The sequence below is a fragment of the Ustilaginoidea virens genome, chromosome 4 (genome assembly GCF_000687475.1).
Source record: "Ustilaginoidea virens chromosome 4, complete sequence".
Lineage (NCBI taxonomy): Eukaryota > Fungi > Ascomycota > Sordariomycetes > Hypocreales > Clavicipitaceae > Ustilaginoidea > Ustilaginoidea virens.
The window spans coordinates 5185400-5212430 of NC_057319.1; the positions used below are offsets into that span (position 1 = coordinate 5185400).

General features: G+C 58.0%; 10 protein-coding genes across 10 annotated transcripts; 5 read left to right on the forward strand and 5 right to left on the reverse strand.

Annotated features, from left to right (window-relative positions):
- Positions 1-523: 523 nt before the first annotated feature.
- UV8b_05887 (uncharacterized protein) lies at positions 524-3838 on the reverse strand (the record flags this gene model as incomplete). The annotated part of the gene is made up of 4 exons (XM_043143384.1): positions 524-3188; positions 3321-3426; positions 3515-3571; positions 3661-3838. The coding sequence occupies 4 exons, from the start codon at positions 3836-3838 to the stop codon at positions 524-526; spliced, it is 3006 nt and encodes a 1001-aa protein (XP_042999317.1).
- Positions 3839-4120: 282 nt separating this feature from the next.
- On the reverse strand, positions 4121-4384 carry UV8b_05888 (uncharacterized protein; the record flags this gene model as incomplete). The annotated part of the gene is made up of 1 exon (XM_043143385.1): positions 4121-4384. One exon carries the CDS (start codon positions 4382-4384, stop codon positions 4121-4123), a length of 264 nt encoding a protein of 87 aa, XP_042999318.1.
- A 980-nt stretch (positions 4385-5364) lies between these two features.
- UV8b_05889 (uncharacterized protein) lies at positions 5365-6841 on the reverse strand (the record flags this gene model as incomplete). The annotated part of the gene is made up of 3 exons (XM_043143386.1): positions 5365-6456; positions 6504-6578; positions 6647-6841. The coding sequence occupies 3 exons, from the start codon at positions 6839-6841 to the stop codon at positions 5365-5367; spliced, it is 1362 nt and encodes a 453-aa protein (XP_042999319.1).
- A 785-nt stretch (positions 6842-7626) lies between these two features.
- Positions 7627-9921, forward strand: UV8b_05890 (uncharacterized protein; the record flags this gene model as incomplete). The annotated part of the gene is made up of 1 exon (XM_043143387.1): positions 7627-9921. One exon carries the CDS (start codon positions 7627-7629, stop codon positions 9919-9921), a length of 2295 nt encoding a protein of 764 aa, XP_042999320.1.
- A 1858-nt stretch (positions 9922-11779) lies between these two features.
- Positions 11780-13852, forward strand: UV8b_05891 (uncharacterized protein; the record flags this gene model as incomplete). Its single annotated transcript, XM_043143388.1, has 1 exon — positions 11780-13852. One exon carries the CDS (start codon positions 11780-11782, stop codon positions 13850-13852), a length of 2073 nt encoding a protein of 690 aa, XP_042999321.1.
- A 1181-nt stretch (positions 13853-15033) lies between these two features.
- On the forward strand, positions 15034-15771 carry UV8b_05892 (uncharacterized protein; the record flags this gene model as incomplete). The annotated part of the gene is made up of 1 exon (XM_043143389.1): positions 15034-15771. One exon carries the CDS (start codon positions 15034-15036, stop codon positions 15769-15771), a length of 738 nt encoding a protein of 245 aa, XP_042999322.1.
- Positions 15772-17118: 1347 nt separating this feature from the next.
- UV8b_05893 (uncharacterized protein) lies at positions 17119-18306 on the forward strand (the record flags this gene model as incomplete). The annotated part of the gene is made up of 2 exons (XM_043143390.1): positions 17119-17183; positions 17322-18306. The coding sequence occupies 2 exons, from the start codon at positions 17119-17121 to the stop codon at positions 18304-18306; spliced, it is 1050 nt and encodes a 349-aa protein (XP_042999323.1).
- Positions 18307-19106: 800 nt separating this feature from the next.
- UV8b_05894 (uncharacterized protein) lies at positions 19107-20287 on the reverse strand (the record flags this gene model as incomplete). The annotated part of the gene is made up of 2 exons (XM_043143391.1): positions 19107-19649; positions 19871-20287. 2 exons carry the CDS (start codon positions 20285-20287, stop codon positions 19107-19109), a joined length of 960 nt encoding a protein of 319 aa, XP_042999324.1.
- Positions 20288-21859: 1572 nt separating this feature from the next.
- On the reverse strand, positions 21860-24567 carry UV8b_05895 (uncharacterized protein; the record flags this gene model as incomplete). The annotated part of the gene is made up of 2 exons (XM_043143392.1): positions 21860-22057; positions 22132-24567. 2 exons carry the CDS (start codon positions 24565-24567, stop codon positions 21860-21862), a joined length of 2634 nt encoding a protein of 877 aa, XP_042999325.1.
- Positions 24568-25967: 1400 nt separating this feature from the next.
- Positions 25968-26935, forward strand: UV8b_05896 (uncharacterized protein; the record flags this gene model as incomplete). The annotated part of the gene is made up of 3 exons (XM_043143393.1): positions 25968-26229; positions 26304-26481; positions 26578-26935. 3 exons carry the CDS (start codon positions 25968-25970, stop codon positions 26933-26935), a joined length of 798 nt encoding a protein of 265 aa, XP_042999326.1.
- Between the last annotated feature and the right edge of the window lie 96 nt (positions 26936-27031).

The following is a 27031-nucleotide window of genomic DNA, read 5'->3' on the forward strand; positions in this document are numbered from 1 at the left end:
CAACGTCACCCTCACGCAAACCCCGTGATTCAAAGAGCCAGGCCGGCAACCTTGAAACGCGCAGACAAATCCAGAGCACACGTCGATTACTGCAAAGCAAGTCGATATCTATTCATGTCCGTAACACTACTGTTGTGGCCTATAGAAGATAATTGTATTTCCATGCCCAACCCGGCCCGTTCAAGCGTCTCGTCTCATGGCCTTCACCCCTGGTTTGAGCAGCCTCGGCAAGATGGGCAACATGCCATGCGCATGCATTCAAATCGCGCTCGAGGAAAAGAAAATGCGAAAAAAAACTGTCGTCCACCGCCATCGCGCGCACTGAGGAAGAAAATGCGAAACCCCGTCCTCCCTCACCGTGGCGCGCACTGCTGTTGTTAAAGTCTTGTCATCGTCTCTCACCCCACGCCTCTACCCGCTCTGTCGTCTTTGGCTCATTCGAGTTGGCGCCACTACCGCGTTGCAGGTGTTGAACGTGCCCACATATTCGACGACTGCAGCATTGACAATATGACACCCGTGTCTAAGGAGCAGCAGTAGCAGAGGCTTTGGTCTTGGTCTTCCTCATCATCATCTTCTTCTTCTTCTTCATCAGCACCATGGTCATGGCAGCCACAACGACGGGCACAACGCTGACCACCTCGCCCAACCCAGCATAGGCTGGAGGAATGCGGACATTGACAAGCGCCCCGGATGCGAACAGGATAGCCAGGACGTTGTACACGGCAGACCACGCAAAGTTGAACACCATGCGTCGGAAACTGGCGCTGCTCACGTCCATGAGGAACAGGATGCCCTCGAGCCCGTTGAGGAGCACGACGTCGGCGGCGCCGCGAGTAACCTCGCTGGCGGAGAGGACGCTGCCGAGCTGGACGCCAACGTCGGCTTGGGTCACAGCGACGGCGTCGTTGGTCCCGTCCCCAACAAACATGACAGTCTTGCCGCGGGACATGAGGCTGGCGACGTAATCGCGCTTCCCCGCAGGAGTGCATTGAGACACCACGTTTGGGCGCGGGATGTTGACTTGGGACGCTGCCGTTTCTACCGCACACCTTTGGTCACCAGATACAAGGTGTACTGCAACGTTGCGGCGGCCAAGCTGGGCTATAACCCGAGCAGCCTCTTCGCGCAGGCGCGACCTCAGGCCGTACACCGCAATCGGCTCGTCATCACGGGTGACGACGAGAAGCGTCATGCCGCCATTCTGAAGACGACTCACGACCGGGTGAGCAGCCGTGGCGGTCCATCCGGGATTTCCTGCCCGGAGCGTTGCCCCGCCAAGCGTTGCTTCAACGCCAGCACCGGGGATGACGCGCAAGCCCTCGACTTTGGTCGAAGCAGCGACGCCTGGCGCCAGACGCTTGGCGACGGCGAGAGAGACCGGGTGCTTGTTGCCGTTAACCAAGGCTCTCGAGATCGCAACCGCCTCGTCCTCCCTAATCAGATACCTTTGCTCCTCCACAGCGAGACTTTCTTCCGTGATGGTTCCTGTCTTGTCAAACACCACATCCGTCACGTTGCGTGCGCGCTCCGTGCATTCCGTCGACTTGATGATGACACCGTTGCGTGCCGCAATGCCGCCCGCAATGACGAGCACCATGGGCACCGCCAACCCAAGCGCGCAGGGGCATGAAACTGCTAGGGTGGCGACGGCATAGGTAATGCCGTTGGAAACGGACTGTCCGGTGCTGTAATGCCGGACTTTGAAACCGACCACGAGCCAAACGACGATGACGACGGCGGCGATAGAGGTGACAACCGGCACGAACCAGCTGGCAACGCGATCAGCGTAGTCTTGGAGCTTGGGCTTGGCGTTTTGCGCCTCGTCCACCAGCCTGGCAATATCCGTGACTGTGTTCTTGCCGGGGAGTCGGGTCAGTCTGGCGACCAATGTGCCATTTCCGTTCATGGTCCCGGCAATAACCGCATCTCCCCGCTTTTTCAACACCGGCATACTTTCCCCTGTGAGCATGGACTCGTCGACCTCGCTCGAGCCGCTCACAACAGTCGCGTCTGTGGCAACTGTCGAGTGAGGAGCAATCTTCAGCTCATCGCCATACTGCAGCAGCCGCGCGTCAATCTCCTTGTCCAGGCCGTCTTCGATAATCACGGCAGATGTGGATTGAAGAGACCGCAGCGACACAGCCTCCACCGCCCGGGTACGTGCAAACGCAGCCACTAGCCTCCCCAACAGGACCAGCGTGATGAGGAGGGTGCTGGTTTCGAACAGCTCCGAGCCTTCCAAAGGCTTGCCCGCCATGCGGAATCCAAAGGCGACAACAGAGTAAACGTAAGCAGCCGTGATGCTGATAACGACCAGCATGTCCATCTCGATGGCACCGCTATGCACGAGTGCGCCGATTGCGGGACGATAGAAATCCGGAATGGCCATCGCCTGCACAACGGTCGCAAGCACGATGGATGCTGTGGACCGAGCCCGCTCGTGGATCGAATAGTCTCCCCAAGCCAGAACGACAACAGGAACGGTAAAGGCGGCCGACAGGATTGTCTTGACGAGCTGATTGTATAACCTTTTGCGCCCGCTCGAGATCGAAGGGTCATCCCGCGGAGGGGCTAATCCAGCACACAGTTTTTCCACCTTGTCTAGCAGCACTCTTGCCCCCACCACGGTTGGATCATAGCTCAAGCGAACTGTTCTCTTGTTCAGAATGACGGCCCCTGTGAGTCCGGGAATATCAACATCCATCAGCGCCTTGGCGGAGCTCCCGGAAGCGAGGAGGTCGAGTACTTGGTCGTCACCAGCCACCCTATGGCAGCGGAAGTTGGTCGCCCTTTCCGCCGCGCGGATGACTTGGTCTGCCGTGATGACCGACGTATTGACGCTGAACTCGGCATGACCCATGACGAAATTGACCCGAACAGAAGACACGCCTGGTATGGCTTTGAGTGTGTGCTCCAACTTGTTACCGCAACCCGAACAAGTCATCCCATCCACCGTGAGCGCAACATGCTCCTTGCATGAAGCGTTCTCGACGTCCAGTTCGGATGAGGGCAACTCCAGAGGTCTTACTCCGGCCACGATGCTGGTGTGTTGGATGCTCTGGCCACCGCAGCAGTTATCCTTGTCAGCCTTGCAGCCCTTGGGCCCCTCCAGATGCCCCTTGCTACCGCCAGTGTCAACCTCCTGGCGATGGTGAGCGTCGTCATGCTTGTGGGCTGCCCGACGACTAGCAAAAAGGCAACCTCTGTGAGCGACTTGGTCACCTGTGGTGGGGACCACGGACTTGCTTGACTCATTCGCGCAGGATCCGGGCGAGCAGCCTCGCCCAAGAATGCTGCGGCAAACGCAGCGAGCTGACTCGAGGTAGGCGCTGTATTGTTCGAGCGCTTTGGCTAGATGAGTGCTGCACGCCCACGTCGGGTGGTGACCGTCCGCATCATGCGGATGATTGTGACTGGTGGAGCCTTGAGAAAGAAAAACACGACGTGAAAAGGTTTAGAAAGGGGCATTTTGCCGGTTGGCGGAGTGGGAGGGATGCGTTCGAGACAATACCTTCTGGGCCGTGGAGGTCGGCTTCGCACGTCTTCTCACACTCGAGCGCGGCCGCGGCTAGGATGCATTTGTCTTCCAAGCGTCAGGGTTTCGACTCATATAGACACGTGGAACAAAGCGCAGACAAAAGTTGCTCACCGTCGCACTGTTCGTCGTTACTGGAGCAGCATGCAAGAGTCGCTGAATCGCTCGAAATGTTGTCGCAGCCGGATTCGGCACGGCAAGAGTCGCCCTGCTGATGGCAGCCCTGCTTGGACGCGTGGGAATCCCCGCCAGCTTCATGTTGGCGAGCTTCTCCGTCATGGTGTTGATGATTGTGGCCATGGCCGCCGCGGCCGGATGTGGGGGAGTCGGCAGGCCGATAGTCGCCCCCAGAACAACGGCCAGGGCTCATGGTCGCAGGGGGGGGGGGGGGGGAGGGGGGGGAAGCCGGCAAAACGATGCGATGTGTGGAGACGGTTGTGCAGTCGAAGGAAACACTTGCTTGCAAGAATTGCACTTCAGGCCCCGAAAGCAGACATATGTTGTGATGGAAGGAAAGAGCAACGTGGGAGTCGGGAGGTGCAAGGTGGGAGTTGGAAGTCGTCGATGGGATTAAGACATGAATCAATCAATGCCAACGGTCTGGTGGCAACCAAGTGCCGAGTTTCGGGCTCGAGGCATAAATGACCAGACATCTACCACCTGGAAATGCCAGCACCTGGCCGCCCGACAGAACCAGACAGCTGCCGAACAGGCCGACGGCCACTGCAACGGCACAGCTGCGAGCTGCGAGCTGCGAGCTGCCAGCACCAGACTGACCAGACACTTGCCGAAACCGCTACGCACCAGCACAGCACAAACCCGCCCGGCCGCCTCTCGCTCGCGCATGTCGCCGCCCCTCGCACAGAGAAACCGTGCTCATCCCTTGCGCGCAGCCAAGGCAAACCTTGGCCTTGCTGCGATTCAAACGCGGTGCCTCTGCCGTCCTGGCATGGCCGCTTGGCCATGCGCCAATCGGGGCCTCGGCAGTGCCGGCTACGCCCGATATCGCCAGCCCTGAATCCCGATAAGAGTCTGGGTGCGAAATTACCCTTGGACCGGGGGGCGGGGGAAGGGGGGAAAGAGGGGGGGGGGGTGTCGCTGGTGTTTCCGGCCTCACAGAGAGCCTGGAGCTCGACGCAGGCGGCCAGGCCAGGTGTGGGTGAGTGGGTGGTGGTGGACTGCGTCACGGACGGAGCGCCGCGTTCGGTCACCGGTTGCTTCGAGCTGGATTTGTGATCAACCAACCCGTTGGCTCTTGGTGACTCTCGGGGACTCTTGGGTACCGGACTCTTGGTGAACCAGACGCAGAGGCTGATCACCCACTGAATGCGGTTCAACAAAGTCTGGTGGCGTGATTTTTCCTGGCCACCTGCCTGCCGCTGCCTCTGGGGAGCTGTGGATCGCTTTGAAGTGGATCGTCGCAGGCAGTTTTTCAGTTTGCTCGCCTCAGGGAGTTTTATGCGGCTGCCGCGATGCGACCGTGACGAGACACAGACGGAGCGAGCGACAGCAGCCAACACTCAAGGCCCATTTGCTCGGGCGAGCGCACTTGATTCATGTCTGTTGCGCGCGCCATGTTACGCATCCCATGAACGAGGCGAATACCCCCCCGGGCCCACCCGTCGATGCTGAAGGCGCGGACAAGCCGCGTGTGCCCGTGTACAATGAATTCAGGCCACAGACCCGTGTGACTCTGTACGATCCCCATCCATCTTCGCGGCCATCATCCTTCTTCCCGTCTAGCAGTAGCGCCGTGTTTCGTCGGGGACCGTTGCCTAGCGCCCCCTTCCTTGGACGTACGGGCTAGTGTCGCCAGTGCATGTCATTTACCCTCGACATTTCTCGGCAGCCATCAGCAACTGGCTCTCATGCCCCTTCAGACAAGATCCATAACCAGCTGTGCCCACAGAAGCAACAAATACCATGGGTTCTCCATTCGTCACCGTGGCACAAAGATGTCCGTTTCCGTCAACAACGTACTTGTTTCCATCAAAGGCTCCATGCCACGTCTCACCGGCCTTCTGGTTCCAGATACAATACTGCCGTGACTTGCCCTGCCCAATATTACTCGTCAGGGCAATCACCCTGCCGTTTGCACGACTCCACGCGTATCCCGTCGGCTCTACCATCAAGTGCGCGTGGTCGTCCCTGGACAACCCGCCTGCTGCCTTTCTGATGCCTGCCATCTTGGCCAAGAACTTGTACACATCGCTGCTGCTCCTGAAGCTGCTTCGCCAGAGATCCTCACGGTTCGCAGGCTCACCGCCTCCCGCGTACGACTGTTCCGTTCCGTAGTAAACGATGGGGATTCCCCTTGCCAGAAAAACGTACGTTAGGGCATTCTTTAGCAGCGACACGTCGTTCTTCTGGCTGAGGAAGCGAGCAGTATCATGATTATCCAGAAAAGTGCCCAGGGCAGCAGGGTCGGGAAAGGCAGATCCAACCGCGTTGTGCATGTCAACCAGATCCTGCGAAGACCCCTTCTGCTGGTAGAACCTGGACAGGGGGTAGTAGACGGGATAGTTGACCAAGCCCGACATGAGGGCTGCGTAACCAGCTACGTAGTTGGGATCGCCGTGAGAGACTTCGCCGATGGTGTATACTCCTGCGGCGGAGGAGAAGCCGGGCCAAAAGGCCTTCTCGACATGCCTGACGGTGTCGATGCGGACGCCGTCGAATTCGTACTCATTTACGAGCCACTTGATCCACGTGTTGTAGACGGATCGGACGCGATCATCTGCGGTATCTACATCGGGAAGGTTGCCGATGCGGCAGTACTCGATGCTGGTTTGGTTGTTGTAGTCGATGTCACATGCGTTGTGGTAGGAACCGCCTTCGTTTAGGGGGGAAGGCTGTATATTGCCCATGCTGCCGCGGCCGACGTGGTTTGCCACGACGTCCACCATGACGTACATGCCCTGAGAGATCAATATGCATCTCGCCTGTCTGGGCCAGTAGTTCGTACCTTGTCGTGCGCAGCCTTGATCAAGTTCTTCAGATCCTGGGCCGAGCCGAGCCGAGCATTGACCGCGTACAGATTCTGTGCCCAGTACCCATGGTATCCTCCTTCCGTGTCTATAAAAGGCGAAACATGCCAAGTCAGATCACCACGTTCCAAGGGGCTTGATAAACGGTAGACTCGCTCGCGACAATTGGGCTAATCCAGAGGGCATCAAACCCCATGCCCTTGATGTAATCCAGTTTACCCTGCAGCCCGGCAAAGGTGCCGCCGCAGTAATTGCCCAAGTCACCGCAGGCGCTACCCCCAGAATCCTGAGCCCTGCGAGCGATTCTGTCCGTCATGGCAAAGTAGATGCTTCTCGACTTCCAAGCATTCTTGTCAGCGGCGCGAGACAACTGCACAAGCAGCGCGAGAGCCGTCAACCACTTCATTCTTGGCAGCAAGGCAAACGAAGAGGAGGAACGGACCAATGTCAATTTTGAGCCACTGCTTGCGAGCAGCAAGTGTTGCCCTTTTGTAGACCAACTAGAGAGTCGAGGAATGCATCCGGATTCTGTAGAGGTAGCTGGTTCCGCTCGCAAAGCTCAGAACGAATAAGATTTTCGATCACTTGAACACACTGAATCAAGTGGATGTCTTAGCAGGGATCATGGACTTGCTAGGACGATGCAACGTGGACTTTGCAAACTGCGGCAACTCTTTGCATGCCCAAGGGATAAATAGCCTCAAGCTGGATTCTGCTCTGCGCCATCTTTTCGTCTTCGTCCCCAAAGGGCCACCCATACATGGCAACATGAACCGTGGCGGGAAAAGGAAAGAAGAAGAAAGCGTGAGTCTTCTTGTTGAGTTGTTTGAGTTGTTGCTAAGAGCCCCACATATCGTCTCTGCCACTGCCACCTTCCTCGCTTGTGCCTGATCTTCCACGACCACGCCGCATCTGCACCATCAGGGAAAGAGCTGGTGTGCCTGCGGCTGAGCCTTCCGTCAGGCATCAGCCGGTTTCGGGTTACCCAAAACAAGCTGACGCCTTTGCTTACTCCGTAGATTTTTAAATACTTGCATTTCCCAAGCTTACCAGACGTCAACCTGGAAAAAAAATGAAGCAATCACCGCCGCCCAGTTGCCAATGCTCAAGTCATTCTTCCCCAGCCACCATGGCACCTTTCATCACAAAGCACTTGACCCAACCCGTAGAGTGTTTCGGCTCGTTCGTCTTTTACCACCGAAGCCGTCCATCGTCCCTGGTCTCGATGCCACCCTCCGAGTGCAATTACTCCAAGTCGACATCACCGACGGTCGGCCAACATGCGCATACGACACTCTTTCCTACGTATGGAGCGTTTCGGGTGGAAGCGAGCCCGACCGCCCAATCCTCGTGGAATCCGGAAACCAGACTTTCCAGTTGCTCATTCACCGACCCCTGGAAAGAGCATTGTTGCAGTTCGCGGCCGATGACACTCTCAAGCTACCCATATTTGTGGATCAAATCTGCATCGATCAGCGCAACAGCAAAGAAAAGGAGCATCAGGTCGTCCTCATGCGAGACATATACGCCAACTGTCAACGGGTAATCGTATGGCTAGGTCCCAGCACACCAAACTCCACTCTTTGGTTCAATTACGCTACCGAGATCTGCAGCGAAGGCGTCCTGGGCGGCATTCTCGGCCCTCGAGTGGCGTCTTGCATGACCGTCTTTGACGCCGTAATGGATCCCTCAATACCTCTCGATGAGCAGGAGCAGCGAGACCGGGATGCCATCATACGCATCATCCAGGAGCGCGGAAGACAATTCCCCATTAATGGTTACGAGGACTTTTTTGATCGCACCTGGTTTGGTCGCCTGTGGACCATCCAGGAAGCTTGTCTCGCGCCCTCGCTCGTCATGAAATGTGGGAGCCAGGAACTCTGCTATGATTGCTTGCGAGCCGCCATGCTCTTCTTCTCGCTTAACAATAATTACTGGTTAAGGCATCTGGATGGGCCGGTGCACAAGAGCTCCTACACGCAGCGGGACATGCTGTACGATAAGCAAAGCAAGTTTTCGCGCGTGATTCAAGAGCGCAAAGCCATCCACAAAACAGGTCAGAAACGCCTGCTGTATGACCTCATACTCAAATACAACGTCAATGACTTGAAGGAAAAGATCGCCGCCACTCTAGGAGAAGATCGAATTTTTGGATTGCTAGGGCTTGCCGAGGACAAGGATGCTTTGCGCCAAAATGTGCACGTGGAGTACAATGAAAAGAATCCAGCGGCTGGGGCGGCTTCGACGTATGCAAAGATTGCAACGCTGATGCTGGGGCAAAAGACCGACACGCTGCTATTCAACCAGTTTCCCAAGCGCATCATGGGCATGCCATCTTGGGTACCAGACTGGAGCATGGATCTGCACATACCCGTCTGCTACAGCACCTTGACAGAGCCCATCTTTGCAGCAGGTGGCGAGGGAAACAAGGTGAGCGTGGACAATGATTTCCGCCGTCTCACCGTTGGGGGAGTCTTGGTCGACAGGGTATCACACGTGGGAACACGCACGTATAGCCTCAACCCGGAAAGACGAATCGATGGACAAACCAACTACCGCGATCTGAAGACTACTCTGGACCAGGTGGAGGCCTTTGTGCGAGAAGCAGCCACGACGACAATCGGCAGACTAGCACCACCGCTTGCCCTGGACGAAGCAGCACAAAACCAGCAGCGCCTGCGAGTGTTTGACTCGGGACTGTCTCACCACGATTTCATCAAGGAACACGGCAGATTCGCGGGCCTTGAAAAGCTACAGGCGACTCACGACTTCATCTACAACTTGGGAAAGCGTCTGCTCGACTCTGACGCCTTTGCGGCGTCTTACTCCATCTTTCGCATCTATCGCACCGTGGGCATTATTCCGTGGTACTTTACTCCTCCACCAGAAACCGATACCTTGACGGTCCTGGCGTGCGACCCCGTGGCAGCGGCAAGAGTAGTCGTGGAGGCTGGCAAAGACATTGCCGAGGACATTGTCGGACTGTGTCTCGCATCAGCCAGAGTGAGCTGGGCCACGTATCGTATCTGGTTTCGCAATCGGTACGGCAAGATGATCGACTTGAGCCTCGATGCTGCAAAGGCGGAAAAGCTAGGTCTTCCCGATAATATCCGAGAGAGGAGAGAAGAGGTAACTGTGCTTTGCAACAACGCATTGAAAAACATGGGTAGGTACGTTTACCGCACCTGGGGAGGGTACGTGGGCATGGGGCCGTCGCAGACGAAGCCGGGGGATGCGGTTGTCGTTTTTCACGGCGGTACAGCTGCTCACGTTTTGCGGAGGGTGGAGGGAGCGCAGACCGAGGTGTGGGAATACATTGGCGAGGCGTATTGCGACGGGGTGATGCGTGGCGAGGCTTTGGACGCGGAAGCTGCGTGTGATTTTGTGTTGGTCTGATGGGGGCACTGTGGAGGTCTGATGGGAGGTCTGATGGGACGAAGGGATTCTTCAGCGTTCTCCCTTTCGCGCAACTGCGTGACGGACAAGCGGAGTATCAAAGTCTGGGGATGCTGGACGGCTTCATATTTCCCGGACGCTTATCGGATTCATGGTCATCTGGTGTCTTTGCAAACGATCTTGATACCGGGTGAATCCCAGCCAGTCATCAACGCGCCGACCGACTTGCCGCCTGCCAATAAGTTGCCAGCACTTCACGGCATTCTCGCATCTTGCAGGGCTCTTGGCGCCCAGGGTCGCTGCATGGGACATGGACTCGCCATGACCGTCAATGCAGCCTGCCCTGAGCCAGGCAGCAGCTGGCAGATGTTCATAAGCAGCGGCGCAACTGTGGATCCCTGATTCTCTGGAAATGGGCCAAGACAAGAATACGAGTGCGAACCAGGTAATGCAGTCCAGGGCAATAGTCTACGTCAGGTATGGTTATTCTCCGCGCTAGGGGCAAGGCGCAGCGACAACCTGGCCTGGCTGCTCAGGTTGCGGCTATCCGTTGCCGCGATATTCCTTGCTCCTGAGTCCTGAGTCGGAAGTCCTCAGTCCTGGCTGAGTTCTGCCTACTAGACTGACCGCTAGACTCTCAGGGGCAGGCGCTTTCTTACCGTCCGCGGGCATGGCCGGGTCCTGGTGGCGGCGGACTTTGTTTGCTCGTTTTGACGACTTCGTTTCCATCTTCGCCCGACATAGAGGCATGGGGGGCAGGTTAGAGACAGAAGGGCGCAAAAAGCAAGCAATTTACTCGGCCCCCTCCACTGTCCAAGTTGCCAAACAAGGGCATTGCTGCGGGACGGCCTGTTTATTGCATCGTTCCCGTCAAACTACATACTTTCGTTCTCGACAGCAATTGTGCTTGCCGGGCCGGCTCATTGGCTGCAACCCCCCCGGCCTTTGCCCGTTTCGGCGTTTCAGCTGGGGAGGAACTATTGTCAATCCTCGGCCCACTTCTGGCCGACAAGTGCGACGGCCGTGGCAACCGAGGCGGTCTCGAGTCTTGACTCCTGAGTCCCGAGTCCTGTCTGTTCCTTTGGCCATGTGCGATTGACGAGTTTGACGAAATCGCCATCACGGCCATGTCCAGGCCATGTCGACCTGTGTGATGACTTGGCCGTGCCGTTGAACGGGGAGGATGCATCATGTTGCCCATCATGTTGCGCAGCCATTGTCCGACCTCCCACGCAAGGCTGCACTTGCACCACGATAACCCCGCTAGTTGCCCGAGCAGGGTTTGCCGATCCAACGAATCTATGCACGTTGCACTGCGGAATCCAGATGGCAACCAAGTCCAGGTCCATCTGACCCTGGGCAGCGAGCAGCAGGCAGGTGGGCACATATGTAATAGTTTACGGACGTACATGCACAGTACCCCGTACCCCCCTGGCTTCCTGCCCGTGCGTGGACCACGTCAGTCACACAACCTACATGTACTAACCTCATGGAGGACCTCAGCCGCGGCTTGACCCCAGCAGGTCTTTGGGATAGACTCAAACTGCGACTAGGCCGTCCTCTTGGCCCCTGCAAGCTCAGAGGAAATTTGCTTCCTCCGCCAACTCGTCGAACCCCCCCTACAGATTATCCCGTTTCTTTGCAGACACTAGCTCTCCCTCTTCCGACTTTGGGGCCCAACTTTCGGCCCCAACCTCTGACAATGGGCCGACGTTTGATCCACCGCCTCCCAGGCGTAAGATTACAGAAAAGTTGGAAGTTGGAACCATGATCCGTGTGTTATAAAACAGGCAACTACCGTGGCATCGGCTCTGTGCAACCTCACTTTCCTTCAGGATCGAAGCGTCGGACCGAAGCCATGAAGTTCCTCGTCTTTGCCACGGCCGCTCTGGCGTCGCCGTCGCTTGTCAGACGCGACGACGCCTCGATCAGTGACGACATCAGCGCCATCGTGGCCAGGACCAATGCTCTCAACACCGTCATCAACAACTACCAGGGCGCAGCCCAGAACCCGGCCCTGTTTGACTCCGCCAGGGCCACCATCCAGTCCATCCAAAAGGCCGTCGTTGACGCCGGGAACTCGCCCGACCTGACCTTTAACCAAGGGCTCGCCCTCGTGGCGCCCATTGGCACCCTGACAAAGGCGGTCGACGCGGCCTCCAAGGCGCTGATCAGCAAGAAGCAGGCTGTCTTTGACGGCGGACGTGCGTGCGAAGCGTTGCCCTTGATTCAGACCATGCAGCAGACCGCCAAGGATTTTGTAAAGGCCCTCACGCCAAAGCTTCCAAGCTCACTACAGTCTTTGGCCCCTCGGCTATCGCAGCCTATCATCGACAGTTTGCAGAAGGCCATCGACGCGTTTGCCGACGCCAAGTGTGCTGCGGCCTCGACGTCCCAGGCGGGGAGCGTCACCGCGACTTCCTCGGCTGCCACCACCGGTGCTGCTACCACCCATCCCAGCGCTGCAGTGACGACGACGTCCCAGGCTGCCACGGAAACAGATACTGACTGCGACGACGAGACAAGCTCTTCTACTGCTGCCCGTTCCACGGCTGTCGCAACTACAACCGCATCGGTTACCTCTGCTGCCACCACCAGCGCTGCCACCACCCAGACCAGCGCTGCAGTGACGACGACGTCCCAGGCTGCCACGGAAACAGAAACCGACTGCGACGACGAGACGAGCTCTACTACTGCTGCCCGTTCCACGGCTGCCGCAACTACAACCGCATCGGGTACCTCTGCTGCCACCACCAGCGCTGCCACCACCCAGACCAGCGCTGCAGTGACGACGACGTCCCAGGCTGCCACGGAAACAGAAACCGACTGCGACGACGAGACGAGCTCTTCTACTGCTGCCCGTTCCACGTCTGTTGCCACCTCCCCCGCTTCGGTCCCTCCTGCGTCTACCACCAGTGTTCCTGTCATCCCGACTGCTTCTTCTGCCTCTTCTTCTGCTCCCGTCGTTTCCACGTCCCCTGCCACTTCTGCACCCGTCCTGTGCACTAGTTGCGCCACTTCTCCTGTTCCCGTCACTTCCACCGGGTCTGCGGCATCTCCCACCGTCGCCACCGAAACGGACACGTTGGTGGTCACGCAAACGGTGCCGTGCACGACGGGGACCGCGACTGGCGGCGCCGGCACCCAGTCTGCTAGTGGTTCTGGTGTCCAGCCCTCCGCTGGTTCTGCGACTGCTCCTGCTCCCGTCGTTTCCACCGGGTCTGCGGCTTTGCCGACTGTCGCCACCGAAACGGATACGCTGATGGTTACCCAGACTGTGCCGTGCACCACTGGCTCAAACAGCCATCCCACTGGCGGCAACGACAGCCAGCCTTCTCAACCCGCTGGAGGCAACGGCAGCCAACCCTCTCAGCCCGCTGGAGGCAACGGCAGCCAGCCCTCTCAACCTGCTGGAGGCAACGACAGCCAGCCCTCTCAGCCCGCTGGAGGCAACGGCAGCCAGCCCTCTCAGCCCGCTGGAGGCAACGACAGCCAGCCCTCTCGGCCCGCTGGAGGCAACGACAGCCAGCCCTCTCGGCCCGCTGGAGGCAACGACAGCCAGCCCTCTCAGCCCACTGGAAGCAACGGCAGCCAGCCCTCTCAGCCCGCTGGAGGCAACGGCAGCCAGCCCTCTCAGCCCGCTGGAGGCAACGGCAGCCAGCCCTCTCAGCCCGCTGGAGGCAACGGCAGCCAGCCCTCTCAGCCCGCTGGAGGCAACGGCAGCCAACCCACTGGTGGATCTGGATCTGGCCCCGTACCCTCCACCCTCGTGCCCGTACCCTCTGGAAATGGCGGCAGCGGCGGCAGCGGTGCCACAAGCAGCTCCTCCGGCCCGACTCCCTCTCCCGTTTTGGCTGCTGCCTTCCGTGGCCAGGCTTCCGTCGGCGTAGCTGCTGTCGCTGCGGGTCTTGCGGGTCTTGTCATTATGTAAATGAGTTGTCCTTTTGTAAATAAGTCGCCGCCTAAGTTAAGCTGGGGTTGCATACAAGTACTCCGTATGGATTTGTTATTTAATGATAATATAGTACATTTTCACGGTTGACCAGGTTTTTGCTCTCTTAATTTTCTTTTTGTCTTCCTGTTTTTTTTTTGTTTTTTTTTTTTTTTTTTTTTTTTTTTTTTTTTTTTTCTAAAAATCTTAAATTGTAGGTTAGTAAAACATGTATAGTGCCACCGGTGTGCAGACACCTCCCGCAGCCAGTGGCCTCGTCACCCCAAGCTCCCAGGCGCTTGAACGCGCAAACTCAAAAGAAAAGCCCCCCCCTAACGAGCACTAAAACAGCCAAGACCTTGCGGTTGATACTTTTTTTTTTTTTTCCTTTTTTTGTGTTTTTGCTCTCCCCTTTCCCCTGTTTCGTTTTAATGCCGCGCACCGAGGCCACCATGGACCAGACTAAGCCCCCCGTCTACCTACCTAGGTAGGTAGGTTTGGTAGGTTAGGTTAGGTGAGGTAGTTGGAGCTTGGCAGCCCATGAAAAGCGGGGCACGAGGGGAACACGCCCCCGCCCTTCGGCCGTGCGACCCGACCCGCGCCCGAAGCGGCGTTGCGGCTGGTGTGTTTCCCCCCCCAGCGAGGCAACCAACGGGCTGCTACCATTATTTACAGTACATACCCAAGCCAAACGGGCCACGTCGAAGCTGGACCTGGACCTGACCTGACCTTGCCGAGTCGAGCAGGCACCGCCGCGCCCCACTTCGCCCACCGCCGGTGGGGCGCTCGGCCCCCCCCCCCCCCGGCGTCGTTTCTAATTTCGGAAATTCATGGTTTGGGCAAAGACACGGGCGCCGGGCGGAACACTATCGGGGGGTGCTATTGCCGCAGGGGGGGGCTATCGTCCCACAGTCAGGCGGGTGGAAATGAAATGAGCGGCGAGGGTACGGGCTGGCGCGACGGACTGGGGGAGGTGGCGGGTGCAGCGCGGGGATGGGCTGGGGTTGCACGCGGCTTGCTTTGCTTTGGCGACGTTGCGTCCGAGGTGGCCTCGGTGGGAGGGGTGGTAGCCGCGGGAGGTGTCGCGATGCAGAGCTAGCGTGGTGTTGGGTTGCGGTCAAGATCTGTCGCTGCATGTCGGGTTGGCAGGTGCGTAGGGCGTGGGAGCAACGTCTATAAAGATGGCAAACGAGCCGTCCCTACGACGGAAACTTTCGACATCAGACATCAGACATCAGACATCAGACATCAGACATCAGACATCAGACATCAGCACCAGCATCAGCATCAGCATCAGCACCAGCGTCATCATCAGCATCAGCATCAGCCTCCTCCCCTCTCACAAACCCTCCCCTTTTTTGAACCAAGCCTTGCCCACCCCCTTCGCCAAAATGCTCTCCGTCAAAAACATCCTCTTCCTCGCCGTTGCCGCCGCCGGCTCCGTCATCAAGCGCGACGTCAGCCAGACCAAGTCCAACCTCAAAACCATCAACTCGGACACGCAGAGCGTCACCTCGGCCGTCAACGACTACAACGGCGGGGGGATGTTTGCCGCCATGCCCATCATAAACGCCGAGCAGACGCTCGACAACGACATTCAAAGCGCCACCAACAACGCCAACAAGCTGGGCACCATAAGCACGGCCGACGCCAAAGCCCTCATTGACTACATCGGCAACACCATCCAGCCCAGCATGAGGACCGCGCTCAAGGCGCTCAAGTCCAAAAAGCCCCAGTTTGACGCTGACCAGCTCACTGGCGTCGTGCACGACACTCTCCAGTCCCTGCAGTCTGACACGGACAAGCTGGCTGATGCTCTGATCAAGGCCGTTCCCGCTAGCCAAAAGAGCCAAGCCAAGGCTCCCAAGGATAAGATTGATGCCGACTTTAACGACGCCATTGCTTATTTCTCCTCCTAGAGGTGTGGTGGTGACTGCAGGCATCATGATGGATGGGTTGTTGATGGTCTGGTAGGATCGCGGATTTTCAGGGAGAGAGAGAAAGCTGGGCGGGAAGATTCGGAACGAGCAAAGTCTGTGTAAATAGCCAGGACGAGTTGCGGTCTGTGCAAGCTTGTGTCGTAAATAGTCCAGTCACCGGCCATGTCAATGTCCAGTTTTGACGAGAACATCCAACAACGTAACGTTGCGGAGAAGAATGATTGTCTTTCAAGATGGCTACTTGAATCTCGCCAGCAGCTTCCATTTGTGACGCAGTGGACAGTCCAATCAAGGCTTTTCGACAGGGTGTTGAACCATTTACCCGCAGCGCATACAACGGTATGCACATGCATGTCCTGGTTGACCTCCGTTACAGGAGGAAGCAACCCAAGCTTCGACAATGCGGGGTTGCGCACATCGGAGCAGAAGCGACGGGAAAACCCGCAACGCCGGGTCGATGGACGGATAGTCAGGGGAATGATTACGCCACGGACGGCACAAGAAATAAACCTAGGAACCGCGGCTCCAGGCTGGTCGACGCTCGTACGTTGTCGATGCTGTCTCAGATGACATTCCGCGCAAGCTGTCTGCTGCAGACAGGGGGCTGCGCATCTGCTGATGTGCAGAAGAGAACGGACAAGCCATCAGGTCCACCGAGCAGGGGGTGGCTGGCGGGCAGGGGAGTATAGCCAGGCTTTCGGAGATGGATCCTGCCTACGGAGTAGTGCTGCGTACCCCGTACTCTGTATTTATCGGTAGATTCGGTACTAGTCGAAGGAGCCAGCGCCGCACAGACACATTTCTGTTAAGGCGGGGGTGTTTTGGCATTATGAGCTTCGTGGCTTTCCCACCATTGACTCCAGCGGGGGGGGACCCTGCGACGAACATAAATGGCATGGTGCCTGCAAAGGGTCAACGTGAGGAAATACTCAACTGTGCTGGCAAAAACCAAGCCAGGGGATCCCGGCTTGGTCCCTTCGTCCCACGATGGGTGCCAGGCCGGGGTAAGGAAGAGGCAGGAGGAGGCAGAGCAAGGAGAACGAGCTGGTAAAGGAGATGGAAGGAGATGGAAGGAGATGGAAGGAGATGGAAGGAGATGGAAGGAGAAAGGAAGTACTCCGTAGGAGGGGTCCGTTTGTCAAGCCTGCATAGCAAGTACCCCAGAAACAGCAGTTCCAGGAGGGCTCCAGAACGCCGCCGTGCCGATGGGGAAAAAGGTGACCAGTCATAAAAGTCCCTCACCACCTACCCACCTGCCAGGGACGCATCCAACATCAACCGTTGGTTGAAGCTGAAATCCGCCACCAACATTAAACCACCACCAACATGACCATCAGCGCACCACCACCTCCCGGCACCAGGATCCCGTGGATCGAAACCCCCCTCGTCAGGTCGGCCTCTCTGAGCCGCGCAGCTGGCTGGTAAAGCACCCGGCCCCCCCCCCCCCCCCCCCCCCCCCCCGCCCTTCTTCGGCCGCTAATGCCCGCCCTTCAACCTCGGCCCCTCGCTAACTCCCATCCCCCCCCCAGCAACGTCTTTCTCAAGCTGGAAAACCTCCAGCCCGCCGCGTCCTTCAAGTCGCGCGGCATCGGCAACTTCGTCCTGTCCAAGCTCGCCGCCGCCACCGCCGCCGCCCAGGCCGGGGCAGCAGCAGCCCCCGGCGGCGCGCCCCCCCGCCCGCACTTTTACTGCTCCTCCGGCGGCAACGCCGGCCTGGCCTGCGTCCACGCCGCCGTCACGCTGGGCTGCGACGCCACCGTCGTGGTGCCCCTGTCCACACCGGACTCCACGGTCGGCAAGCTTCGCCAGGCCGGGGCCGCGCGCGTGCTCCGGCTCGGCGCGTCGTGGCAAGAAGCCGACGACTACCTGACCCAGACGCTGATGGCTGACGCGCGGGCCGCGGGCCAGGCGCCCGTCTACGTGCCCCCGTTCGACGCGCCCGAGGTGTGGGACGGCAACGCCGGCATCGTGCGCGAGATTGCGCGGCAGCTGCCCCTGCTCCGCGAGCCGGCCCCCCGCCTCGACGCCGTGGTCTGCAGCGTCGGCGGGGGCGGCCTGCTCTGCGGCATCGTGCAGGGCCTCGACGAGCTGGGCCTGTCGCGCACAAAGGTGGTGGCGGTCGAGACCGAGGGCGCGGATTCGCTGGCGCAGGCCGTCGCGGCCGGGGGGCTCGTCACGCTGCCCTGCATCAGCAGCCTCGCCACGAGCCTGGGCGCCCGGCGCGTCTGCCAGCAGGCCCTGGACTACGCCGCCAGGGGGTCCGTCGCCAACCTCGTCCTGTCCGACGCCGAGGCCGCCGCCGCCTGCAGGCGGTTTCTGGACGAGGAGCGGCTGCTGGTGGAGCTGGCCTGCGCCGTGTGTCCGGCCGTCTGCTACGCCGGGAAGCTGGCCGATGCCGTGCCGGGGCTGACCGAGGACAGCGTCGTCGTCGTCGTCGTGTGCGGCGGCAGCAACGTGTCGTGGGACATGGTGGCCAAGTACGTCGCGGACGAGGCTGACGCCGCCCAGACGTAGTGCGTCGTCGGCCACCATCACCCGCGCATGAAATCAGCGGCACAGGCCCTCTAGCAGAACACGGCATTCCGGCGACAGCGGATGCTCCGGGCAGCGCCTGAACCGGCTCCGTGCTGCAGCCGTCGCGAGTAATGACGGCGGGGGGCGGACAAACCCGGCACGGAGCCGCATGCTGATACCAAGCGATGAATGCGCGGCCCTGCTCGTTGCGCCGCGGGATCACGCGTGGCGGACGCTTGTAGGAAAGGAAAAAGAAAGTCAAGATCATTATCAAGGGCCAACGCGTAAATAATAACGGGATGGTGATGGGGCTGACTCATACAGCTCGTCAGACACGTGCTTAAAAAAGAAAAACACCACAAATGGCGGCGGCGTCGTCAACAGCTGACCCTGCGGAATGAGCTTCACCTACGCCGTTCCCACTAGGGAGTGTTGGCTGCCATGAATATTTGTCATTTGATACAGACAACTGTGCGATATTTGAGCATTACATGTATATACAGTGGCGCTATTCGCCAGTTCCTTATGAAGAGGAATAAAGGACTCTCACGCGCTCCTCGCTTACATGCCCCCTTTCCTGTGATGATGGTGAATAGACAAAGCAAAAAACTGGGGCCTCAATGTAAGTAAAACATGGCTTTCTGCATCAGCTCCAAGTAGTGGCGGCATACGGGGGTACACAGCGCTCGTCGCGGATGGACACCCATCATCTTTTGCACACCAAGCCTTTGGGGGGCTCGAGCCACGCCGCGCCGCTCTGCCCATCACCATCGACTGCAGTGCCCCAAGCAGGCAGATCGCTACGGAACCGACGTGGGGATCTTGACCACCCCACGCTTACGGTCCTCTAGCGGCGCGCCATATCTCCAGCCCGTGCCCTTGCGCGACCGCCCATCGCGACCGACGTCGTCGACGACGATTTCCTTGAACCGGAACTCGTACCGGTCCGTCTTGACGCGCGACGTCATTTCCTCCTCCTTGGCCTGCTCCGTCGCCAGCTTCCTCGCGAGCGCCTCCTCCTCGTCCTGCACGCGGGCCTTGAACTTCTGCTCGCTCTCCGCCGGGCTCATCCCCGCGAGGATATCGCGCTCCATCCTGATGAGCTGGGGGTGGGGGGACCGCGCGTCCGCCGAGAGCATCCTCTCGTGGAAGGCCTTGGCGGCGTCTTCGCGCGTAAACTGCCTCGACTCGGCGACGGGCACGAACAATTGCTGCATGGTCAGCCTGTGCACGTGCACCTCGTTGATTGGTTCGTGCGGCTCGTTCTTCTCTCCCTCGCGGTAGGACGTCGTGGGAAGCATGCTCATGACTGCTTTGGCGTATGGAACGGCTAGTTTTTTGCCCTGTTGGGTTTTGGCCGTCAGCTGAATTCCCGCGCCAAGCACGGGCAAGGGTAATATGCATGGGGGTGTTGGAACAAAGATATCAGATGACTAAGCTTTAACCATGGTGATTTGTCTTCAAGACTAATCGAATGTTTCATATGTTTCTCATCATGTCATGTTGCGCGCGTGTCGACTGGGGAATTATAAAAAGAAAAAAACGAATTCGGGTTGGTACTCACGTCCTGCACCCACTGCTTCTCAACCTCCTTGAGTCTCACCACGGCGGCAACGCGTCGCACATCCACGCCCATCTCGGCAGATATACTTTTGAGGGATTCGCCTCGCTCCATGACCTTTTGCCAGATCAAGTCCCTGGTCGGATCATCCAGAACCGGCTGGCTGCGGAACAGCGGGTTCTGGGGAAAAGGTTGGTCCCGGAAGGGGCCGAGGTATCGCGGGCCTTTCCCACCCGCGGCAAACTCTTGCCCATCTCGTGATTTCAGCCACGTGTACATTTGCTGGCGGGCTCGGCTCATCTTTTCGCGGTACTGTGTCGAGGAGAATGACCGCGCAAAGGGCGCTCCTGATCGGGCTGCTTGGGGGAGCGCAAGATCGGCTGCCCGTGCGGCAGGCGCGCCGCTTATTCGGGGAGGCATCGTTTTCTGCGAAGAGCTTTTCTCGGGCGTAAAAAAAAGCCTGGAATCCAAGTCTCTCCCTCTCTCTCTCTCTTTTTTTTTTTGTGTCGGTCGCAACCTGAAGAAGGCTGTGATCAAGATGGATGCGACGTGGCTCGGGGGGTTGAGGAAGAATCACGAAACAGGCGGGCAAATATCCATGGCAGCGGCGCCACCATTTTCCGTCCCGGGGCAACCCACAGCAGAGGGACAGGTAGATTCTCGAACCCGAGTTGCAAGTTACGGTCGATGGATATTGTGAAAGGACGGCTCGTGATCTATGGATCCGAATGATGCAACTGATGATGATTCTGATAATCAATCTTTGCTCGAAAAAAAAAAAATTGAAGCCAGTTAAATACACGATTTCAGCCTGGTATGTGAGGCTGCAACATGACTCATGAAACAAGGGCAGCAAATGCCGCGACCAATGAAACAGGGCACAAACGAGAGCAAAGCAATTTTGCAATTTTGCACGAAAATCAACACGCAGTAAAAGTTGTACCGTTGCACGCATTTTCTATTGGCAGTGTGTGCCGAGTTGGGAATCACAACACACCCGCAGGCAACTGCATATCGCCGCGCACAGTGTCAAGAGAGTCCGTTATGCAGCTTCAAGTGGTCCCCGCTGCTTCATCAGATGAGCAAAAGTCTCCGGGGCTCTTCATACACAAGATGTGCGGCATCGGAAAGGCAGTTGACCGGCACCGCTATGCCGGCAGAGATATGCCGAGATGCCATCAGCAGCCCATCACACACTGATGACTCGGCGTCCGTAGACTCGGCGTCCGTAGAAACAGGCAGTTGACCTAATAGACCCCCAAAGCAACGACAGCAACAACGCAATCCTCGCACAAAACTCACACCATTTTTTCGCGTTGCAGCGCCGCTAAAGCGATCAGCATTGCTGATGGCATATCGCAGCTGGATGCCTCCAGACGCCGCACACTTCAAAGCTTGGGGAAGCGAAAAGCAAAAGGTCTCTTTAACACAGAAACATGTTTGCCCAAGGTTACAACAACCACCAGACTGTGTGTTGAATAATCCGCTACCGCGCAAAAAAGTTGATGTGTCAAAAGTTAATGTGTTTAATTTCGGTGCCATAATTCATCTCGTCAGCTCAGCTGCCATGAGGGCTATGTTCTTGGCACGAGCACGTCTCTGCTGAACATGTAGCACCATTACAAGTCTTAACATGAGAATCGTCCCAGTTGCAACATCGTTGCTTCCATTCACAGCATGCTCCCAGTTGCCTTTTGGCGCTCCCTGCTGGCTCAATAGGCTCAGTAGGCCCAACAGGCTCGATAGACTCAATAAGCTCAATAGGCACCACATCGTGTCTCATGTCCGCCTCCCAACCCAGGTCTATCAATACATACATCGTTTCACAATTCGTCACAGGGACTAATACATATCCAAAGCTCCCCTTGTTAGCAAATCGCGCCAATGTGTGGCAGACCAAAGAAAAAAAAAAAAAAGGAAAATGCACGATACTGCTCATCAAATGACATGACACTAGGCCTGCAGTCAAGCTAGCTGACCCGGCGGAACCCTTCATGACGCTAGAACACCCAGTGATGATCGAGTTCTCCTAGATCTCGCCTTGACTGCCTGAGACTTCTTGGTCGTCTCTCTCTCCTCGTTCTGCTGCGAGTATGCTTCCTTCCACTTGCGCCACCCGTCAAAATCAATCAGGGCTTGCATACAGCCCCATTCCATGACCTTGCGCTCAAGCCAGACAAAGTTGACGGGCTACAGATGAGCCAGGGTCAGCATGATTTGGAAGGTAACCGCGGCGGATGATGCAACATGTCCGAGCGACGTACCTTTGTTAAAAAGTCATTGCACCCGGCCGCCAAGGCTTCATGTCTGTCGCTCTGTAGCGAGCTGGCCGTCAGTGCCACAATGATGACGGGGCTTTTGAAAAGAGTCAAGTTCTGTAAACGGTCCTGTTCCTTGACCTCGTCATCGTCATCGTCCGCCCCGTTGTCAGGCGTGGAGGAAAAGACTCCAATCGAGTTGACGCTTTCCAGTCGCCGAATCTCCCTCGTGGCATCAAGACCATTCATCACAGGGAGCTGAATGTCCATGAGGACAAGATGGAAGCCGCCAGCCCTCCACTTTTTCACAGCGTCCCTGCCGTTCATGGCGGTGGACCACCTGACTTTCAGCCGTTTCACAAAGGCTTCTAGCAACTTCAGGTTGATGGGGTTGTCCTCGACAATGAGAACATTGATTGGGGGGACACTGCCGTTCCAAACGTTGGGAGAGCTGAGGTACTCGGAGCTTTTCTTGCTCTTCCTCGCTCGAGCACCCGATATTCGGGGGGACGAAGGTCGCGGTGGCGGTGTAGCAGCCCTGGTTGGGGTGTTGTCCGCACCGGGCGATTTCGGCAGCGTGGGTTTGACCGTCGGTAATCCAGATGCGCGATCCGATGAGCTCGAGTGGGTTCGCGAATGAGGCAACCGTGGGGCAATGTTCTGGGCGCCGTGGCTGCCGAGAGTGGAAGACGCCTTCTGTGCACCCGGGTTGTGGGCGGCCACTGCGGTGGGTGAAGAGGTAAGCGTCCTGACCAACCTGGGTCTCTCCGAACGCTCCCTGTGAAGTCGCGTTCGGGAACCGCCGGGGGAAGGGATTGAGGAAATTTGGCCGGCTCCGACGACTGCCATGGAGTGCGGTGCAGCGCCGTTGGGTGCCACGGGTGCAGATTGCGGAGGAAGCGGCGAGGGAATGGTGGCGACGGGGGGGAAATAGCCTTCCCCAGCTTCTGAAGGTCTTCCATCCTCTGTGATGTAGCATGTCGTGGTTCCCGGCGGCAAATGCACGCGGGGGGATGCCTTTGGAGCTCTGCGGGGTATGTCGATGATGAGAGCTTCATCAACAGTCTGTCCGCCAGGGTAAACATTGTCGATGGTTCTAGCCATCAGTTCCTCCGGTCCTAGAATCCTCTCCTTGTCCTGATCGCGAGATTGTATGCGAATGGCGAGGTCTGGGGAGTCAAAAGTCCGACCCAGAGAATTGGCGTATTTGCGGAGTATCATGTCACGAACATCGTCGACGAGGTCGTCCTCGGTGATGGTGATGGTCGTTGCCGATGCATGAGGCCGTCTTACCCAGATCTTTCGGGTTACCATTTTGCCGTCAATCGAAAGTCTTGGCGCTCCGTCGGCGGATGCAGCGGGAGAAGGGTATGTGACTGCAGGGGTTGACGCAAAGCTCAGCTCGTCGGGCTCGCGGCCATGGTGCGAGGGCGATGCAGGATCGGCTGGGAGGTTGTCGGCAGCATGCAACGGGGTCGTCTTGGTGGCAGCGGCAGCGGCAGCGGCAGGAACAGCGTCAGCGTGAGCGTCGGCGGCAGCAGATGTTTTGAACAAGCCTGTTGTTACACTAGCTTTGCAAAGTCGTGAAGAATATCCTCCTTTGTCGGGCGTGCTCGCGGGGTTGGATCTTGTCAAGTTTGCGGCTTTGCGTGGTGAGGGATGGGAAGACAAGGGGGGCGCAGAGGTTGAGCGTGATGGTGATGGTGGCAGCGGACGTTGAGATGGAGACGATGGAGGTCCCATGCCACGTTGGGCAGGATCACGGCTAGGCGGGTCCTTGCCACGGTTGACAACGTTACTCGCTGGGGCAGGGTTCCCCCGGGAGGAGAGCACCAACTGGAGATTATGGTCCGGAGGGCTGGGTTTAGGGGATGCTCCAGGCTCGCCGGCGGGTTGCAGGCCCCTGGAGGTCACTGAAGAGTCCGCGAGCGTGGCCTTGGTGGCCTTGGTGGCCTGCGCACCTCCATCTCGAGCCTGTTCCTCACGTTCGGCTCCAGCCCGCGCTCCAGCCCGCGCTCCTGCCACCTCTGCTGAGTCTGCTCCTGCTGTTGTGGCGCGATTCTGCCGGCGCTCGTGGCAGGAGCTGCCGGGATGGGGGACTTGCTCTCGACGCTTCTGCTTCTTCTTCATGCGGGACAGTGAGAGGTGCATGTGCCTTCCTCTTTCAGCAGCACCACTCGCCTCGTCACCATCGTCACCATCGTCACCTGCGGCTCCCGAGCTTACGGCTTCGCGCCTCTTGTCGCCGAGTTGGCCGTCCGCCAGATCCGTGCGCGCGCAAGGTGCGCAAGACGCCTCTCGACTGCTCTGGCTCGGAGCCGTCGCCAGGACGGACGCCACCTCTCTTCCACGTCCGCGCGCGGACGAAGCCAGTGACGGCGCTCCCGAATGCTTCCGTCTCGTCAGACAGGCCCGAAGACGAGAAACCACATCGGAAGCCATCGGCAAGATCGCACCCATCTGACGCAAGGCATGCGGAAGCGCTGCGATAATATGGCGCTGGGTCTCTGGGGAAAGAAGGACGAACCGGGCTCGGCGTCGATACTAGACCTGCCGCTGCTGGCGTTGGTTTGAAAGCCCAGCCGCGGTCATTGTGTCGCCCTTGGATGGATGGATGCTAGGAGCGTCAAGGGGTTCTGATTTCCTGGACGACGAGTATCAACTCGGCGGATACTCGGGGCGAGTGGGAAAGAAGGGTGAAGAAGCTATAACTGTCTTGCAGCCCAACGAGTGGATTGGCATCAAACTTAAGCGCCACCCCCCCGTAGTTGCGGCTTTAGCTGCTCTTATTAAATTGGAGAAGATCTGGCTTCATTGGCAATCTGGCGCTTGACCGAGGTATTTTTTTATTGAATTTGGCGGCGAAAAGCAGCCTAGGCATCACTTTGACTATGCGCAGCTGGGCAGCAGTAGGACTAGGGCCAAACAGGCACCTTTGCGGTTCTCTGAAAAGCTATCATCTGCAGCGGCACTGGTGTCAGGAGGATGCATTACTTTCCTCAACTTGATATCCCCATTTTCCCCCTTCTCGTCTTCCTTTCTGAATTTGGCCCCCGTCTCGCTCTGACCCCAACCCGCGGTGGCTCTTGATGGGTATTCGTGCCACGCTAGCATGAGCAATCCGCGACTTGATAAGATTAACCAGGGAACCTAGCCTTTGCTACCCACCATGTTATGCCAGCGCGGATCGTTGAGAGGACTGTCCATAGTCATCGCGGCAATCGCGGACCAACCGATTGCTCTGGAGCAGGTTCGTATCGCATGATGCAGGCTGCCGTTGGCCGAGGTTCGCACAATGGAACGTCTGATGCAGGATACCGAGATAGCACGATTGGCGGATCGGGGCATTGGGCCTGTGAGTATCATATACTGCTGCATGCTGCTTTGAAACGTCTGTGAATGGGCTTGTCCCCCCGAACATGTTGGTCGCTGTGCAAATCCCTGAACTTGTTGGTTCGTCACCGCCTGGTCAGTGAGCCATCCCCACGCACGGGACGACTGCTGAAAACGGCGACGACTCGTCGAGGGAGGAAACGCCTTCATCGTGGTCCGGGAGAGGGGTAGGATATCGAAAATCATCCTGCCTGCAGGGAATGATTATGAGTGGGCCAGGCTTATGGATCGAATCGATCGTCCATCGCACGAGGTGAACGACGCCAAGAGTCTTTGCAGCGCTCACGAAACCGCACTTTGTTCTGCGGAACAAGAGCCAGAAAGTCTTCCAATTTTTTTTTTTTTTTTGCACGTTCCCAGTCATCGGTCTTTGCGTCGCACAGCATCAAAGGGCGGCGAGGCAGCAAAATGTATTTATCTCTTGGTGCCGGCAACCCTCCAAGCGAGACATGCCATACACTACTGGGCACCACGGGGCAACCGATCTCCCTCGGCTCATCATGATTGAAAACTGCACGACGCTTTATCCAAACGACTCTGTCGGTCGCAAGGTCAGCGAGTATTCCGACCGACATTCTATGCAGCTCCCCGAGAGACTTGAACTGTACCATGAGTGGGTGCTGCGCAGCCAACCCTGCGCGTACTTTGCAATCTCTCTCCTCGAGGCACGCATGCTCTCGTGGATGGCACGCATCACCGGTGCCAAGAGAGGTAGGAACCCACCCCATGACGGCCGTGGATCCGACCCTGCGCAGAGATGCGTGTTCTTATGCGTTGCTTCCCAGTCCTCGAGATCGGTGCGTTTGTAGGGTTCTCGGTCGCCACCTGGGCGTATGCTGTAGGTCCGGATGGAAGCGTCACGGGCCTTGAAAAATGCCCCGACTACGCAAGAGCCGCCCGGGAACAGCTCGAGCACTTCGGTTGGAGCAATGCCCATATCGTCACGGGAGATGCTCTCGAGACGTGAGTACTCTGTCCCGCGTCGTCGATGCCGGGGGAATTGGGGGGGGAGGGTTCCAGCCCATTCATCATCATCATGCTGACTGGGGCGCGCGGCAGCTTGTCCAGGATGCAGCCTGCAGAGCCATACGACATCGTCTTCATTGACGCTCAAAAGTCGGCGTATCCGACATACCTCAGGACCATCTTGGGCAAGTCCAAGCCTGGGCAGGTCAACCGGCTCCTCCGGCCGGGCGGCTTGATCATTGGCGACAACGCGCTTCGGGCGGGCTTGGTTGCCGACGAGTCCGAGGACAATCCGGCCACGAAGACGGTTCCTCAGCAGACGGTCAATTGGAACTGGAGCAGCATAGCGTTCCTGGACGAGTTCAACAAGATGATGCACACGCACCCGCGCATCGAGGCCGTCTTGCTGCCCGTTTTTGACGGGCTCGGCATGGGGAGATTGCTGGATTGACGTCTGTCGCAACGGGGGCGTCGAGACTTTGTGCGCGGAGGCTTAGCGGCGCTTAGCATGCTCCCGTCTCGTCGGGATGTTGCTTGATAGAGTCAA